Source organism: Phyllostomus hastatus, unplaced genomic scaffold, assembly GCF_019186645.2.
Source record: "Phyllostomus hastatus isolate PE091 unplaced genomic scaffold, TTU_PhHast_1.1 phas_contig_62, whole genome shotgun sequence".
NCBI lineage: Eukaryota > Metazoa > Chordata > Mammalia > Chiroptera > Phyllostomidae > Phyllostomus > Phyllostomus hastatus.
The window spans coordinates 16,321,240-16,337,315 of record NW_025333921.1 but is presented as its reverse complement, the minus strand read 5'-3'; the positions used below and the strand labels follow the sequence as shown (position 1 = coordinate 16,337,315).

Sequence of the window (16,076 nt, the reverse complement as noted above, 5' to 3'; positions counted from 1 at the left end):
AGAAGTGGGAATTAAAGTCAATTTTACTCCTAAACAAAGATTAAAAATTTTTAAACAAATATTAGCAAATTACTTTCAGCAAGATTTAATATAAAAGAGTAATATGTTAGAACCAAGTGGAGGATTTTTTTGATGTGAGTTAACATTTAACCTTCAATCAATTTAATTCATCTGTTACCCAAATGAAAAAACCCCCAAAAAACCTCATGGTGATTTCAATAGAAGTATAAAATATACTTGATAAACTTACATATATATTCATGTTAAAAGAAAGAAATCCCTTAGTGAACTAGAAATAGAAGGGAATGTCTTGATAAAAGACATTCACAAAAAATTTACAGGTAATGTCATAGTTAATTGAGACAGGCTGAATACTTTCCCCCTAAGATTGAGAGCAAGGCAAGGATGTTTTCTAGAGTTTTTTATCATGAATATAGGCATGTGAGGTAGTGAAAATGGAGAAGATTTCTTATTAGTCACCAGGGAAGTAAAAATTAAAACCACAATGAGATACCCCTAGATATTCACCAGAATGGCTAAAATGAAAAGCAGAATTAGGGAGATACTGTGCATGAGGAAGTCCCATACACTGGTGGTGAGTGCATAGTTCGGTATAACCATTTTAGAAAGTTGTTAGGAAGTATCTTCTGAGGTTATACGAGTGTAGATTATAAGCTGGTGTTTTCACTCTCAGAATGCATGTAAACATACACCAAAAGTTTTGTGCAGAAATTATCAAAATGGCATTATTTTTAATGGCCCAAAATTAGAAATGAGTGTAATGTCTGTCGACAGTACAGTGGGGAATAAATTGCATTTAAATACTTTTTACAACATTGGTTCTCAAAGTTTTTTCTTCCCTTACCCCTAGTGGTAACACCAGCATCAACAAGGAACTTGTTAGAAATGCAAATATTGGACCCACCGTATATCTATTCAGAAATTCTGGGCTTAGGGCCCAGCAGTCTGTGTTTTAACAAGCCCTGTATGTGATGCTGTTGCACATTAAAGTTTGAGAACTAATGCTATGTAGCAGATTTTGGCATGCTTTTTCTGTCAAGGAACAGCTACATAAATCTTTGGATTTTAGGCGGGTATATGGTCTCAACTTTGCTGTTATATTGAGATAGCAGCCATACGTAATGTATAAATGAGAAAATGTGGTGTTCAACAACCTCTACTCTATAGCAATTAAAATGAATGAATCCAGTAACATGAATGTGTCTCTGAAACATAATGTTGAGTAAAAAAAGCCAGATGAAAAAATATGTATGTATGATTTTATTTACATACTATTTTCAAAAAGGTGAATCTTGTCACTGCTATTAGAAGTTAGGATAATAGTTAACATTGGGCAAGATTCATCATCATCAGGGAGGGGATGGGTTGGAATTTTGGACTGCTAGTAATGTCTATAAAAGTCCACATGTTTGTACTACCTAGTACACTTGTTAGCCATGCTATGTAAAAGAAGAAGGAGGAAAAAACTTTCTTAGTGCCACTTGGAGGTGACCATTATATAGCAATACTTGTGAAAAAAAGTTTTTAAATAAGTTTTTAATTTTTCAATTACAGTTGACATACAATACTATATTAATTGCAGGTGTACAACATAGTAATTAGACATTTCTTTTTACATGTGATTCATCTTTTATTTTTCTGGTGAATAGATAATATGAACAAAACTATATTGGTCACTATAGTTTTACACACTCTTTTTTGCTTCAATAAGTTGTAAACATATGTAAGTGGGTAAAATTTTTGACTTAACACATATTCCAGGACTCCAACATAATTTCTTTTATTTTTACCTTTACTTTATTTTTAAAATTGTATTGTTTATGCCATTACAGTTGTCCCAGTATTTCCCCCTTTCTCCTCCTCCACCTAGCCCCCCACCCTAGGCAATCCCCACACCATTGTCCGTGTCCATGTGTCATGTATGTATGTTATTTGGCTACCCTGTTCCCTGTGCTGTTCTAAGCATCCCCATGAATGTTCCTGGAACTACCAATTTGTACTAATCTTTTCACCTTTTTCATCCATCCCCTCAACCCCCCTCCATCTGGCAACCCTCAAGACATTCTTTGTATCTGTGATTCTGTTTCTATTCTGCTTGTTTCTTTATTTTGTTTTTTAGATTCAATTGTTGATATGTATGTATTTTTTACCTTTTTATTCATATTCTTTATCTTCTTCTTAAAGAAGACCTTTTAATATTTTATATAGTACTGTTTTAGTTGTGGTGAACTCCTGAAGCTTTTTCTTGTCTGGGAAGCTCTTTATCCTCACATTTATTGATGAGAGACAGACAGAGACAGACAGACAGACAGACAGACAGACAGACAGACAGACAGACAGAGAGACATATTGATGTGAGAGTAAAACATCAGTCATTTGTCTGCCATACATGCCCTGATTGGGGACTGAACCTGCAACCTAGGCATGTATGTGTCTGACTGGGAACCTAGGCATGTGACCTTTGGGTTATGGGATGATGTTCCAACCAACTGAGCCACACTGGCCAGGGCCTGGCATACTTTTTGAGTTAGGACAAAAGAAAGGTTGTGAAGCTTTTATTAGGCTATCATCATACAGCAAACTAAATTAGTATATCTGCTTTTTAGTTAACATCTGCCATTGTTTAAAGACTTTAATTTTAGGTTACAGCTGAAGTTATTTTTATATGAAGTATTATGAAAGAACAGAAGCTAACTACACAAATATTGTTCGTAACCACTATTTTGAAATTCAAAATATTTAAAAAATCATATCAAGAAAATGCCACTTGTTAGGGAAAAAAAAAAAACACCAAGAAGGTATTTCCCAGTACAGATGGAGTTTGTAATAACTGGGTTTCATGGTAACTGGTTTTATTACTTTTTTAAAAAGTATATTTTAGCCCTGGCTTGTATGGCTCAGTGGATTGAGAGCTGGCCTACGAACCAAAGGGTTGGTGGTTCCATTCCCACTCAGGCCACATGCCTGGGTTGTGGGCCAGGTCAGGTTCCAGTAGGGGTGGGTGGAAGGCAACTCTACATTGTTGTTTCTCTCCCTTTCTTTCTCCCTTTCCCTCTGTCTAAAATAAATAAAATCTTTTTTTTTTTTAAAGATTTTATTTATTTCTTTTTAGAGAGAGAAGGGGGAGAGAGAGAGAGAGAGAGAGAAAGAGAGAGAGAGAGAGAGAGAGAAACATCAATGTGCGGTTGCTGGGGGTTATGGCCTGCAACCCAGGAATGTACCCTGGCTGGGAATCGAACCTGGGACACTTTGGTTCCCAGCCCGAGCTCAATCCACTGAGCTACGCCAGCCAGGGCTTAATAAATAAAATCTTTATGAAAAAGTATATTTTATTGATTATGCTATTACAGTTGTCCCCATTTTCCTCCCTTGGCCCCTCTCCACTTGGTATCCTGCTTCCCTCTAACAGTCCACCGTCCCTAGTTCCTGTCCATGGGTTGTGCATGTAAGTTCTTTGGCTTCTCCATTTCCTATACTGTTCTTAACATCCCCCTGTCTATTTAGTGCCTACCAATTATACTTTTCCCCCATTCTCCCCCTTATCCCTCCCTGCTGATAACCCTCTATGTGATCTCGATACCTGTGATCCTGTTTCTGTTCTAGTTGTTTGCATAGTTCATTTTTGTTTTTGTTATTTAGATTTAGTTTTTGATAGTTGTGAGCATTGTCACTTTAATATTCATAGTTTTGCTCTTCTTTTTCTTAAATAAGTCCCTTTAACATTTCATGTAATAAGGGCTGGGTAATGATGAACTCCTTTAGCTTTAACCTTGTCTGGGAAGCATTTTATCTGCTCCTCCATTCTTAATGATAGCTTTGCTGGATTGAGTAATCTTGGATGTAGGTCCTTGCTTTTCATCACTTTGAATACTTTTTGCCTGTCCGTTCTTGCCTGCAAAGTTTCTTTTGAGAAATCAGCTGATAGTCTTGTGGGAAATCCTTTGCAGGTAACTCTCTTCTTTTCTCTTGCTGCTTCTAAGATTCTCTCTTTATCTTTAACCTTTGGTATTTTAATTATGATGTGTCTTGGTGTGGTCCTCTTTGGGTCCAACTTGTTTGGGACTCTCTGTGCTTCCTGGACATGTATGTCTATTTCCTTTACCACATTGGGGAGGTTTTCTTTTGTTTTCAGTAAGTTCTCATTTTTTCAAATAAGTTTTCCGTTTTTTGCTCTTCCTTTCTTGTTCTGGACCCCTGTGATTCAGATGTTGTTCATTTAAAGTTGCCTTTAGAGGTTCATAAGCCTCTCCTCATTTTTTCGAATGCTTGTTTCTTCTTTCTCTTCTGGGTGAATGTTTACTTCTTCCTTTTGTACCAAGTCATTTATTTGAGTTCCAGTTTCCTTCCCTTCACTGTTGGTTCCCTGTACATTTTTCTTTATTTCACTATGTATAGCCTCGTTTCTTCCTTTATTTTGCATCCGTACTCAATAATTTCTGTGACCATCCTGATTACCAGTGTTTTGAACTCTGTATCTGATAGGTTGGCTATCTCCTTGTCGCTTAGTTCTTTTCCTGGTGTTTTGATCTGTTCTTTCATTTGGACCATATTTCTTTGTCTCCTCAATTTATCAGCACGCCTGTTACATTGTAAGGGGTGGAGCCTTAGGTTTTCACCAGGGTGGGGCAAGCTGCTTTGCCACTTTGTTGTCATCTAGATGAGTGTTTCTTCGTTAACTGCTTGGCTGTCGAACTTCCATTCAGTTAGATTTTATGGCATTTCTGTTTGTTCTTTTTGTTTGTTTTTAGATTGGTTGTTATCCTTATAGTTGTGCGAGGAAGTGAAGCATATCTACCTATGCCTCCATTTTGACAGGAAGTCCAATATTTTATTCTTTTTTAAAGCTGAGTCATATTCCATCTTCTTTATTTATTTGACTATCAATGGATACTTAGGTACTCCCATATCTTGACTATTGTAAATAATGCTACAATGAATATAGGGGATTATGTCTTTTTGAGTTAGTGTTTTGGGTTTCTTTGGATAAATACCCAGGAGTGGAATTGCCAGGCCCTTCTTTGTTTCTTGTTATAGCCTTTGTTTAAAAGTTTGTTTTGTCTGATATAAATATTGCTATCCCAGCTTTTCTTTGTTTTTTTCTATTTGCATGAAATATCTTTTTCCATCCCTATACTTTGTCTTTATGTGTCTTACTGACCTGAATTGGGTCTCTTGTAGGCAGCATATATATGGGTCTTGTATTTTTATCCATTTGTCCCCCTATACTTTTGATTAGACCATTTAATTTACTAACATTTAAAGTGATTATTGATAAGTGTTGAGTTATTGCCATTTTATTATTCATATTATTTATTTTTTGTAATACTGGTTTGGTGGTGATGAACTCCTGTAGCTTTTTCTTGTCTAGGAAGCTCGCTCTTTGTCCTTCGATTGTAAATGATAGCCTTGCTGAGTAGATTAATCTTGGTTCTAGGTCCTTGGCACAAAACATTCATCACTTTAAATGTTTCATGCTAGTCCTTTCTGGCTTGCAAAAATCTGTTGAGAAATTAGTCAGCAGTGTTCTGGGAGCTCCCTTGTTGGTTACTAACTGCTTTTCTCATGTTCTTTTAAGATTTTCTTTTTGTTTTTAACCTTTGGTATTTTTTTTTAATCATGATGTGTCCTGATGTGAGCCTCTTTTGCTTCATCTTGTTTGGGACTCTGTGCTTTCTGGACTTGTGTGTCTGTTTTATTTGCCAAATTAGGGAAGTTTTCCATTATTATATATTCAAATAGATTTTCTTAAAAATTTTTTTCTATTGATTCTCATGAAAGCAGAAGGGAGTGAAAAAGAGAGGTAGAGAAACAGCAATGTGTGAGAGGAGCATTAGTTGGTTGCTTCTTGCACACCCCAGCCAGGCAACTGGTCTGCAACCCAGGCATGCCCTGACTGGGAGTCGAAGCAGTGACCTTTCAGTTCATAGGCTGGTACTCAATCTACTGAGGCACACCATCCAGGGCTTGGGCTTTGGGAACTTATGAAAGATTTTGACAGTTCCCAGTGCTAGCTGAGACAGGCTGTCTGATTGGAAAGACACTGGAAGAGGCTTGGGTGGGCTCGTAAGTTGTGTAGGGAGGGGTCTCAGGGATCAGCAGGCAGGACATTAGCCAAATTTATAGATATTCAGAACTGGCGCTGACCTGAACATGTAGGTTGGGTGGAGGGAGTGCTCAACAAAGGAACAATGGAGTTTACCAGCACCTTTGTCTGGGAGAATGCTACTTCTCCAAACCTTGCCTTGGCCAGAAAACTCAGTTTCTCCCTGTATGTCCCTAGCACTTACTGAGTTGCTGCTCCAGTGCTGGAGCTCAGAGTGATTGAGTCTGTCAGGAAGTAAATATGTTTGTAGGCCCTTTAACAGGAATGCCTGGGAATTGAGAACCTTTGTCTCACTTAGCCACTACCCTGGTGGTATTTTTGAGCCAGAGGTTATTGGAACTTCTTTTCCTGGTACTGGAACTCTGGGCTGGGAAGCCTTGTGTGGGGCTCAGACCCCTCACTCCTTGGGGGACCTCTGTAGCCAAGAGATTTCTCCTGACTTTTACCTGTGGGTATGGGTCCAGCTGTGTTTGTGTTACTGCCCCTCCTATTATTGGTCTTGACATGGCTTCTTCTGTATATCTTTAGTTACAGAACTTCTGTTCTGCTAGTTTAAAGATGGTTCTCAATGATGGCCATTTCATAATTTAGTTGTACTTTTTATGTGGGAGTGGGAGAAGGTGAAAGTACTGCATATCCCTATTCTGCCATCTTGACTAGAAGTCTCACTTGTGGAACTTTTAATTTTCATTTTTCAAAATTACTTTATTGTTGTTCAACTGTGGGGCGAAAATAGTTGTCTGCATTTTCACCCCACGATTGCCCTTTACCCCAGGCAAACCCACCTCCCTCCCTTGCTTACACCCTCCCCCTTGGTTTTGTCCATGTGTCCTTTATAGTAGTTCCTGAAAACCCTTCCCCCTACTGTCCCCTCACTCTTCCCCTCTGGCTATTGTTAGGTTGTTCTTAATTTCAATGTCTGTGGGTATATTTTGTTTGCTTTTTTCTTTTGTTGATTACATTCCAGTTAAAGGTGAGATCATATGGTATTTTTCCCTCACCACCTGGCTTATTTCACTTAGCATAATGCTTTCCAGTTCCATCCATGCCGTCACAAAGGGTAGGAGCTCCTTCTTTCTTTTCTGCTGCGCAGAATTCCATTGTGTAAATATACCATAGTTGTCTGATGCACTCATTTACTGATGGGCACTTAGGCTGCTTCCAGCACTTGGCTATTGTAAATTGTGCTGCTATGAACATTGGGGTGCATAGGTTCTTTTAGATCGGTGTTTCAGGGCTCTTAGGGTATAATCCCCAGTGGAATTGCTGGGTCTAAAGGCAGTTCCATTTTTAGTTTTCTGAGGAAATTCCATACTGTTTCCCACAGTGGCTGCACCAGTCTGCATTCCCAACAGCAGTGCACTAGGGTTCCCTTTTCTCTACATCCTCTCCAACACTTGTGTGTTGATTTGTTTATGATGGCCATTCTGACCAGTGTGAAGTGGTATCTCATTGTGGTTTTAATTTGCATCTCTCTGATGGCTAGTGGTGCTGAGCATCTTTTCATATGTCTCTGGGTCCCTCTGTATGTCCTCTTGGAGAAATGTCTGTTCAGGTCTTTTGCCATTGTAATTGGGTTGTTTGCTTCCTGGAATGGAGTTGTGTGAAATCTTTGTACATTTTGGAGATCAAACCCTTGTCTGAGGTATCATTGACAAATATGTTTTCCCATATAGTTCGTTGTCTTTTCATTTTAATGCTGTTTTCTTTAGCCATGCAGAAGATTTTTAACTTGATGAGGTCCCATTTGTTTATTCTTTATTCTTTATGTCCTTTGCTTTAGGGGACATAACAGTGAAGATGTTGCTGTGTGGAATGTCTGAGATTATCCTGCCAATGTTTTCCTTTAGGACTGTTACGGTGTCACAACTTATATTTAAGTCTTTTATCCACCTCGAATTTATTTTTGTGTACGGTGTAAGTTGGTGATCGAGTTTCATTTTTTTGCATGTATCTGTCCAGATCTCCCAACATCATTTTTTGAAGAGGCCATTTTTACTCCATTTTATGCTTCTTCCCCCTTTGTCAAATATTAATTGATTATAGAGACTTGGGCTTATTTCTGGGCTCTCTGTTCTGTTCCATTGGTCAACGTGTCTCTTCTTAGGCCAGTACCAGACTGTTTTGATTACAGTGGCCTTGTAATACAGTTTCATATCAGGTATTGTGAATCCCTCCTGCTTCGTTCTTTTTTCTCAGAATTGCTGCAGCTATTCAGGGTTGTTTATGGTTCCATATAAATTTGTGAAATGTTCTATATCTGTGAAATATGTTATGGGTACTTTAATAGGGATTGCATTGAATCTATAAATTGCTTTGCGTAGTATAGTCATTGTGATGATGTTAATTCTTCCAATCCATGAACATGATACATGCTTCTGTTTGTGTCTTCCTTAATTTCTTTCTCCATTGTTGTGTAGTTTTCTGAGTATAGGTCTTTTACCTCCTTTGTTAGGTTTATTCCTGGGTACTTTATTTTTCTTGTTGCTATATCAAATGGGATGTTTTCCCTGATTTCTATATCTGATATTTCATTGTTGGTGTACAAAAAATGCCTTGGATTTCTGAATATTGACTTTGTATCCTGCTGTTTTGCTAAATTCATTTATTTGGTCAAGTGGCTTTTTTTTAACTTGTGAAATTTTTAATTAAAAGAAAAAATTAAGCATTTGCTTTATCCCATGAGAATAATTATAATTTATATTAGGGTCATTTTTCTTCACAGGATGATAATAATATAGAAAGAATGATGAAATGCCCAAATCACCATTTCACATAATTGCCAGGTTTGCAGAGAAGTGTGCAACTGTTTTCAGTGAATACTAAAACCATCATGTGAACATAATATTTTCATGATGCCCAGATATTCCTGCAGTATAGAAACTTGTCTCCTTCTATTCTCAGGGACATCTTTCTGGGAAAGAGTTGAAAAGTAAAAGCATCACAATGATGAATAAAAATTATTTTTCAGTACAGAGAGGTAATAAAGAATAATAGGGGCATTGTAAGAGGGTTTTGAGTAGTTGTTCAAGGCCTGAGCTTTTAGTTTTTAAATTGTGGAATTTGAAACCTTATTTTTTGGGAAATATTCTAGGGGTTTTATATGGCTTAAAGTTAAGTTTAAATGAAATCTATATGATTTATATCAGTAATCACTGGAGGTCTTGCTTTTCCGCTTTCCCCAGACTTTGTTTTATTAAATTCATTGTTGATGATGCAACAAATGCTTGTTTCATGTTGATGATTTAGAATTACATGGAAGAAATTAAGCTTCTTCATTTTATGTTTTTCTTCAGTGCAGTCATGAGATAGATTGGCTAAATGAACAAATTCAACCCCAAATTTTGATCTGAGTGGTATCACAAGTAGGATTCTAATAAAAAATATTTGGTTGTATGTACTTTTTAAAGGAAACAGACATATACTGTATCAAGATTTTATACAAGAGAAATTACAGTCTTTGTGTATTTTAGTGATTTAAAAGACAAAACCTCAGATTGTTTTCAAGCCTGTTAAAAGTTTTTCAGTTCCTCTTATCATATACCTATTATTTTCTGCAAGATGAATAAATTGTTAATTTGTTATTTCCTAGGAAGAATATAGAGCCGAAGGTATCAGCTGGCACAATATAGATTATATTGATAATACCTGTTGTATAAATCTTATTAGCAAGAAACCGACGGGACTCCTCCATCTTTTAGATGAAGAAAGCAAGTGAGTATGATATTTTTCAATTTTGTTATAGGCCATTTGGGCTTTTTATGTCTCTGCTCTTGGGTTTCTTCTAACATTATGAAATAAAGAGCCAAAGTTTTCCCTGTATGCATTTTATGTGTGTATGTATTTGTGTGTTTCTAGGAAAATTGGGTGGACCTCTGTAACTTATTAAAAATTTTTTTGTCTAGCTTTCTTCTACAAAGTTACTTTGATCTTAAATTTGTTGGCATTAATGCATTTTGTGTTTGTCTGTTCTTGTTTTCTTGAATTGAGTTTATGTGTGAGATGTGTTTGCTATTTTCATGTTTAGCAAAAACATAGCATGATAGATTAGTGATGCTGCCACAACTGACATATGCCAATATTTACCATCCTTTATTAATACAGCTTAATATACCAAACTTATCTCTAAGCTTCAGAAATAAAGCTTCACTTAACATCCTCCAGAGTGTTGTCAGTGCTCTGTGAAGTATTATTTATAGTTAAATTATCTTAATAAATGGAACATTTAGAATTGAAGAAACCAAAGTCTTGGACAGTGTGTGTGTTTTCTGTGATTTTTTAGTAAAATATTTAGACATTCAATTAGATCACCTGATATCTAGGTTAATATTATACCCATTAAACTAGGATATAAAATATTGGGGACTTGCTGTCATAGGGAGAATTTTCATACATCATGCTCGTATGGGGCAATTTAAAGTTAATGACTAGATTCTAGACTTCTGGTCAAGATGGAGGTGTTGGCGAACACTTCTTGTCTCTTTGCACAACCACATCAAAATTACAAGTAAAATATAGAACAACCATCACACAAAACCATCAGATATTGAGTTGAATGGAAATCTGACAACTACATCCAGAATTAAAGAAACCACATCCTTCCAGACTTGTAGGAGGGGTGAAGACGTGGAACAGGCTGGTCACATATCCATGTGTGGTGAATAAAAGTTCGGGAGGGCTATCTCGGGAGCAAGGAGTCCCAACCCCACACCAGGCCCTGTAGCCCAGGGTTCCAAGGCCAAGAAGACAGTCCCCATGACTTCTGGCTGTAAAAACCAGCAGGGATTGAGTTGGTGGGAGAAACTTCTTGAGTCTTGAGCAGTTCCTCTTAAAGAACCCACACATGGATTTAGTCAGACTCTCTCCCTGTGAACTCCAGCACCAGGGTAGCAGCTTGAAAAGTACCAGGGGTATATAGGGAGGAACTGAAATACCTGGCTTAATGATGAGAGTTGGGGGACAGCATTTTAGAGGTTCCAGAATGAGAGAAGAAGAGAAAAAGCAAGAAATTGGGAATGCTTTTGAAAAAATAATGCAAGAAAACTTCCCTGATTTGGTGAAGGAAATAGACATGCAAGTCCAGGAAGCATAGAGAGTTCCCAACAAGATGGATGCAAAGAGGCCCACTCCAAGACACATCATAATTAAAATGCCAAGAGTAAAAATAAAGAGAGAATCTTAAAAGCATCAAGAGAAAAACAATTATTTGCCTACAGGGGAACTCCCATAAGACTGTCAGCTGATTTCTTAAAAGAAACTTTGCAGTCTAGAAGAGATTGGTAAGAAATTTTCCACGTCATGAAAAGCAGGGACCTACAGCCAAAACTGTTCTACCCAGCAAAGCTATCACTTAGAATCGAAGGGCAGATAAAGAATGTCTCAGAGAAGAAAAAGCTAAAGGAGTTCATTATCACTAAATCATTATTATATGCCTGGGTTGTGGGTCTGTCTCCAATTGTGTTGTGTGTGAGAGACAACAGATGTATGTTTTACACATCAATGTTTGTCTCCCTGTCTTTTCCTCTTCCTCTGTCTAAAATCAGTAAAATGTCCTCAGGGGAAGATTAAAAGAAGAAGAGAGAACAAAAAACTTGAAACAATTCAAGAAATGTTATTTAGGTCATAAATGGTAGACCTAAGATATATACCCTTCAGATATTTTTGACTAGTAATCTTGTGCTTTAATGTATGTCCTATGTTGCTTCCCAGTAATACTTAGACTGTACACTTAGAATTTCAGATTTGTGTCCTATCTCTATTAACTGGAAAATCTCTTTAATGTCCTTGTTTCTCAGTGTTCTGGCATAGAAAAAGGAAATGATGATGACAAATGGCAATGTTGTCTGCTCTATATCTTAAGTTGGTTATGAACAGCAATTGAGATTGTCGATACATAATTGTAGAGCAAAGGAGTCTTGTCTGTCCTGTCATTCTTCAAGTGAACGTCTTTTATGTGAAGACTGTTCCCCTGGACAGATGGTACCTCACATAGATATAAGTATTGCCCAGTGAAGAGAGTGTCACCTCTTTGTTGTTACCTAAAAGCTTGTGGGGTTAAAGCCAGGGCTAGAAATTACAGGGATACATTTTAACTCAGTTTAAGGAATAGGTTTCTAATCATTAAGGCTGATTAGCAACTGCTTCATAAAGTAATAAAATTACCCATTATAGTAATTAGTTTGCATCATCTATCAGGGTATTATTGTAGGTGGGAGACTAGACTAAATAACCTCTTGATAGTTGTCCCTTCAATTATATTTCTGTATTTAGTCCTCCATAAAATTTTAACAAACCTCAATTTATGAATCATTTCTGTGCTTTAATATCCCAGAATATGCAAAGCATGTACCTTTAAGGAGGGATTGACAATAAATTAGTCACATGCAGGAAGAGCCATTTTGGGAATCATTAAACTGAGTATTTTACCTCAAAATATTTTGTTATATAGAGAATATGTTGCGTGAAATGTATCTTCAGTGGTGTTCCTTTTTCATGTGGTGTGTTTATAGTGCTTTAGGCGCATGTGTTTGAAATCAGACATCTTGTTTAATCGTGTCTAATTTCCTACTGGCCATTTGACCTTGGACAAGTTTTTAAAGCTATGTGATAAAAGATGCGTGCAGTGTGGAATTCAGAGGAGTAATAGTGTAAGCAAAGTCAGATAGGAATAGCGTGTTAAGAGTGTTTTCAATCCTATAGTACTCAAAATGTGATCTGCTGACAACAACAGTGGTAGCTTCTTGAAGCTTGTTAGAAATGCAGAATCTTTCACTTACACCCCAGATTTCATGAATCAGAATCTGAATTTTAAGAAACTGAAGGTAAAGAGCAGAGCATTCATTTAGGGTGGTGTGTTGTCAGTCCGGCCTGCTCATCAAATTTACCTGGAGCACCTGTAAGTAATACTGATAGGGCACTACTTAGCTTCAATTCTGTAGAGCCACAGGAGGTGGGGCCCAGGCATTGGTATTTTTAAAAGCTCCAGAGGTACTTTCTACAATATATGCATAGAAACACTAAGGCTGCCCTTGCAGATAGCCTTTGGGGGAATTCTAGATGAAGAGCTTTGGAATGAGCAGTAATGTCTGATTTGTTTCTGTTTCAAGCTTGATGATGTAGCATGCACCCACAAATGTCCGTTGAGTGCGGGACATGTGGACAACTTTCCTTTGGAATAAACACTTCTCATGTCTGTCTTCCTTTCTTTGAATATTTCTTTCCTCCATTTAACAGTAGCAGAGAAATAAATCACAAGCATTTTGATTATCAGAGGATTAGAAGATAAATAAATCCTTACCTAGAGAAAACGAGGTGAGCATCTTTCCTGAAGAGAAGAGTTGTGTTACTGGTACTGAGTTCTTGTCACTGATGTAGTAAAGAATTACAGATCAGTGAGGGAAAAGTGGATGAGTAAGAGATTTATTAGTACATCCTCAAGGCCTCAAGGGAGAGAATGGGTCTGCTGAAAGTGGCAAGAAAGGCTTAGCACGGAAGAAGCAACAAGAGAGCCAAGGCTAGGCTGCCTTAGCTCACTGGAGAGTCAGAGAAAATGGGCCGTAGGGACTGGTTTAGGGGATAAGCCTGGGATGAACTGCTAGCTGCTCATTGCTTTAGAGTTTAGTAGACCTTACCTGTGAAGAAAGAAGAGTGTGGAGAACAAAGGAAAAGAATTGCCTGGGGCTGCTCCCCAGTCCTTTGTCTTGAGTATTTTATCTCTTTCTTGAAGTTGGGAATCTTAGAGCAGATCTAGGGAGGGTTTCAGAAGAATATTCACAATTCTCCAGTGTTGCCCTTTTAGGGTTGTGGACTCCACTGGTTGTTCAGTGACAGGGGGTCTTTAGTTATTGCAGTTGGTTCTGGTGTCCCCACCTGGTTTTGCTGTTTTTCTCAATCTGCATCTGAAATACAACTGAGGTCTTGATGTTATCTCCAGGGAGGAAAGGCCAGAGGAGTAATGTTTACCCTGGGGGTGGTATCCTTGTTTTCCCAGTTTTGCCCCCTGCCAGACACTGGGGGCCTTCTGCCCTGGTGACCCTCTGCACCTGGCTGTAAATTGTTGGGCCACTGTGTTAGGCTATCTGTCTCAGCTTCTCTATTCCACTTGCCAAGGAATTTTCCCAACTTTTTATCTCTTGTCTCAGTAGTGAGGCATAGGTTTGCAGAGGTTGGGGTGGTCTAGGCTTAGGAGCTTGGATTCCATCTGTGTGCCTTGGTGATCCATAAATTTTCCTGAGTAGGGGAGGCACATGATTAAAGTACTATTGTAAGGAAGTTTGTTTTGAATCTTGATGTGGTGACTTGAAATAAGATTAGAACCCACTGGAACTATTATTAAGGCTGTTGCTGTAGTGTTTGAAATTCTGAATGTAATTCATTCTAGAAGGGCTTTAGAGTTCTAAAATGGAAAGGAGGAGCCAGATGGTGATGTTTTGAAGAATTGCTTGTATTTGAATATAAAAGCAGGCCTAGGTGACTAAGAAAATGGCAATGTTGGCAAAATAAGTAGATGACATTTACATCATCCTTATATGATACCAGCTAGGGTTAGATATTTGATTAGTGTTATTTAATTCTAATAGCACTGTGATATTTCATTTTACTCACTTTATGGATTAGGAAACAATTCTTAAAATTTACCTCCCAGCTTGCCCAAGGTTACAGACAGCTGGTAACCTATATTACAACTATGACTGACACCAAAGGCCATTTTCCTTTCTGATTCCAATATGTACTACATAATTAACCATTTTTGTTATAATTTTGCAATCATTTTTCCACATTAGATTTCATATTCAGCATCTTTACTCATGTCACATTACTTCTTATTTTTTCAGTCAGCTGCTATTAAATGAAACTATTTTATGAAAGACACTTGTTCTCTCCTTTCTCAGTACTGTTTTTTTCTGTTTTCAGCTCCTACCCAGCCTTTGACATGTAGCTCATACTTGACTCCTATTACTCCGATGAACCTTTCTATTATTCTCAATGATTAGTGATGTTTTTGTCTTCTGACCTTTTATATTCCTGTATTTACTATTATGTAATTACTTTGTAATAAATATTATTTGATTCCTGGATGAGAAATGCTCATCAGTGAGTACAACCCCATTGATATTTGAAATACTAGCTATAATATAAAAATATATAGTAACTTGTATGAGCAAGAAAATTTCTACTTTATATATGAAGCAATAAGAAAACAAAAGTGGCTGTGGATATAAAGGACTTATTCAAATTGAGACATCATTTCCTTTTTGGATGTTCTTGGCCCCAAACAACATGTGATGTGGTTTTTACTATCCTATAGGTTTTATAGGAGTGCAACTGAATGCAGCTTAAGCTAAATACCTAAAGACCTGAATTAATTTTTTAGTTCTTTTTTCAAAGTGTGAGTTTGGGCAAATGACAACTTTTTGATCCCTCATCTATAAAATAGGGACACTAATTCTTGTTGTACTCACTTTTGTTGTGAATTAATTTAGGCAGTATAAGTGAAAACTCTTTGTAATTTGGTAAGTTTTTAAGATGGCAACGTAAATAATGTATTTTTTTTAAAAAAAAGATGGTATTAACTACAGCATGTTACTTAAGTGTCTTTGCTTGCATTTTAATTCAGCTTTCCACAGGCTACAAATCAAACATTGCTAGACAAATTTAAGCATCAACATGAAGAGAATTCTTACATTGAATTTCCAGCTGTGATGGAGCCTGCTTTCACCATAAAGCATTATGCCGGGAAAGTAAAATATGGAGTAAAGGTCAGTGAATTTCACTGCTGTTAGGGGAGAGTTTTGTTCTTAACTATGTCACACTGTCTGTCCTCTTTGTAGATGTGGAGGTTCTTCATCAGTAACAATTAGCGACATCATTATAAGGATACTACTAAAATTCAGGTTCTACCATGTAATATATTACTATCTTTGGTGTTGTTTTTGTTGATTTTTTCATACAG

General features: G+C 37.2%; 1 protein-coding gene across 7 annotated transcripts in view; it reads left to right on the top strand.

Annotated features, from left to right (window-relative positions):
- Window positions 1–16,076, top strand: part of MYO9A (myosin IXA) — a 234,135-nt gene that overhangs the window by 65,066 nt on the left and 152,993 nt on the right. For all 7 annotated transcript variants that reach the window (XM_045848730.1, XM_045848731.1, XM_045848733.1 and 4 more), the window contains 2 exons: window positions 9,717–9,838; window positions 15,741–15,882. In XM_045848730.1, coding sequence (XP_045704686.1) covers window positions 9,717–9,838; window positions 15,741–15,882 — 264 coding nt within the window. The remainder of the gene's footprint in view (window positions 1–9,716; window positions 9,839–15,740; window positions 15,883–16,076) is intronic.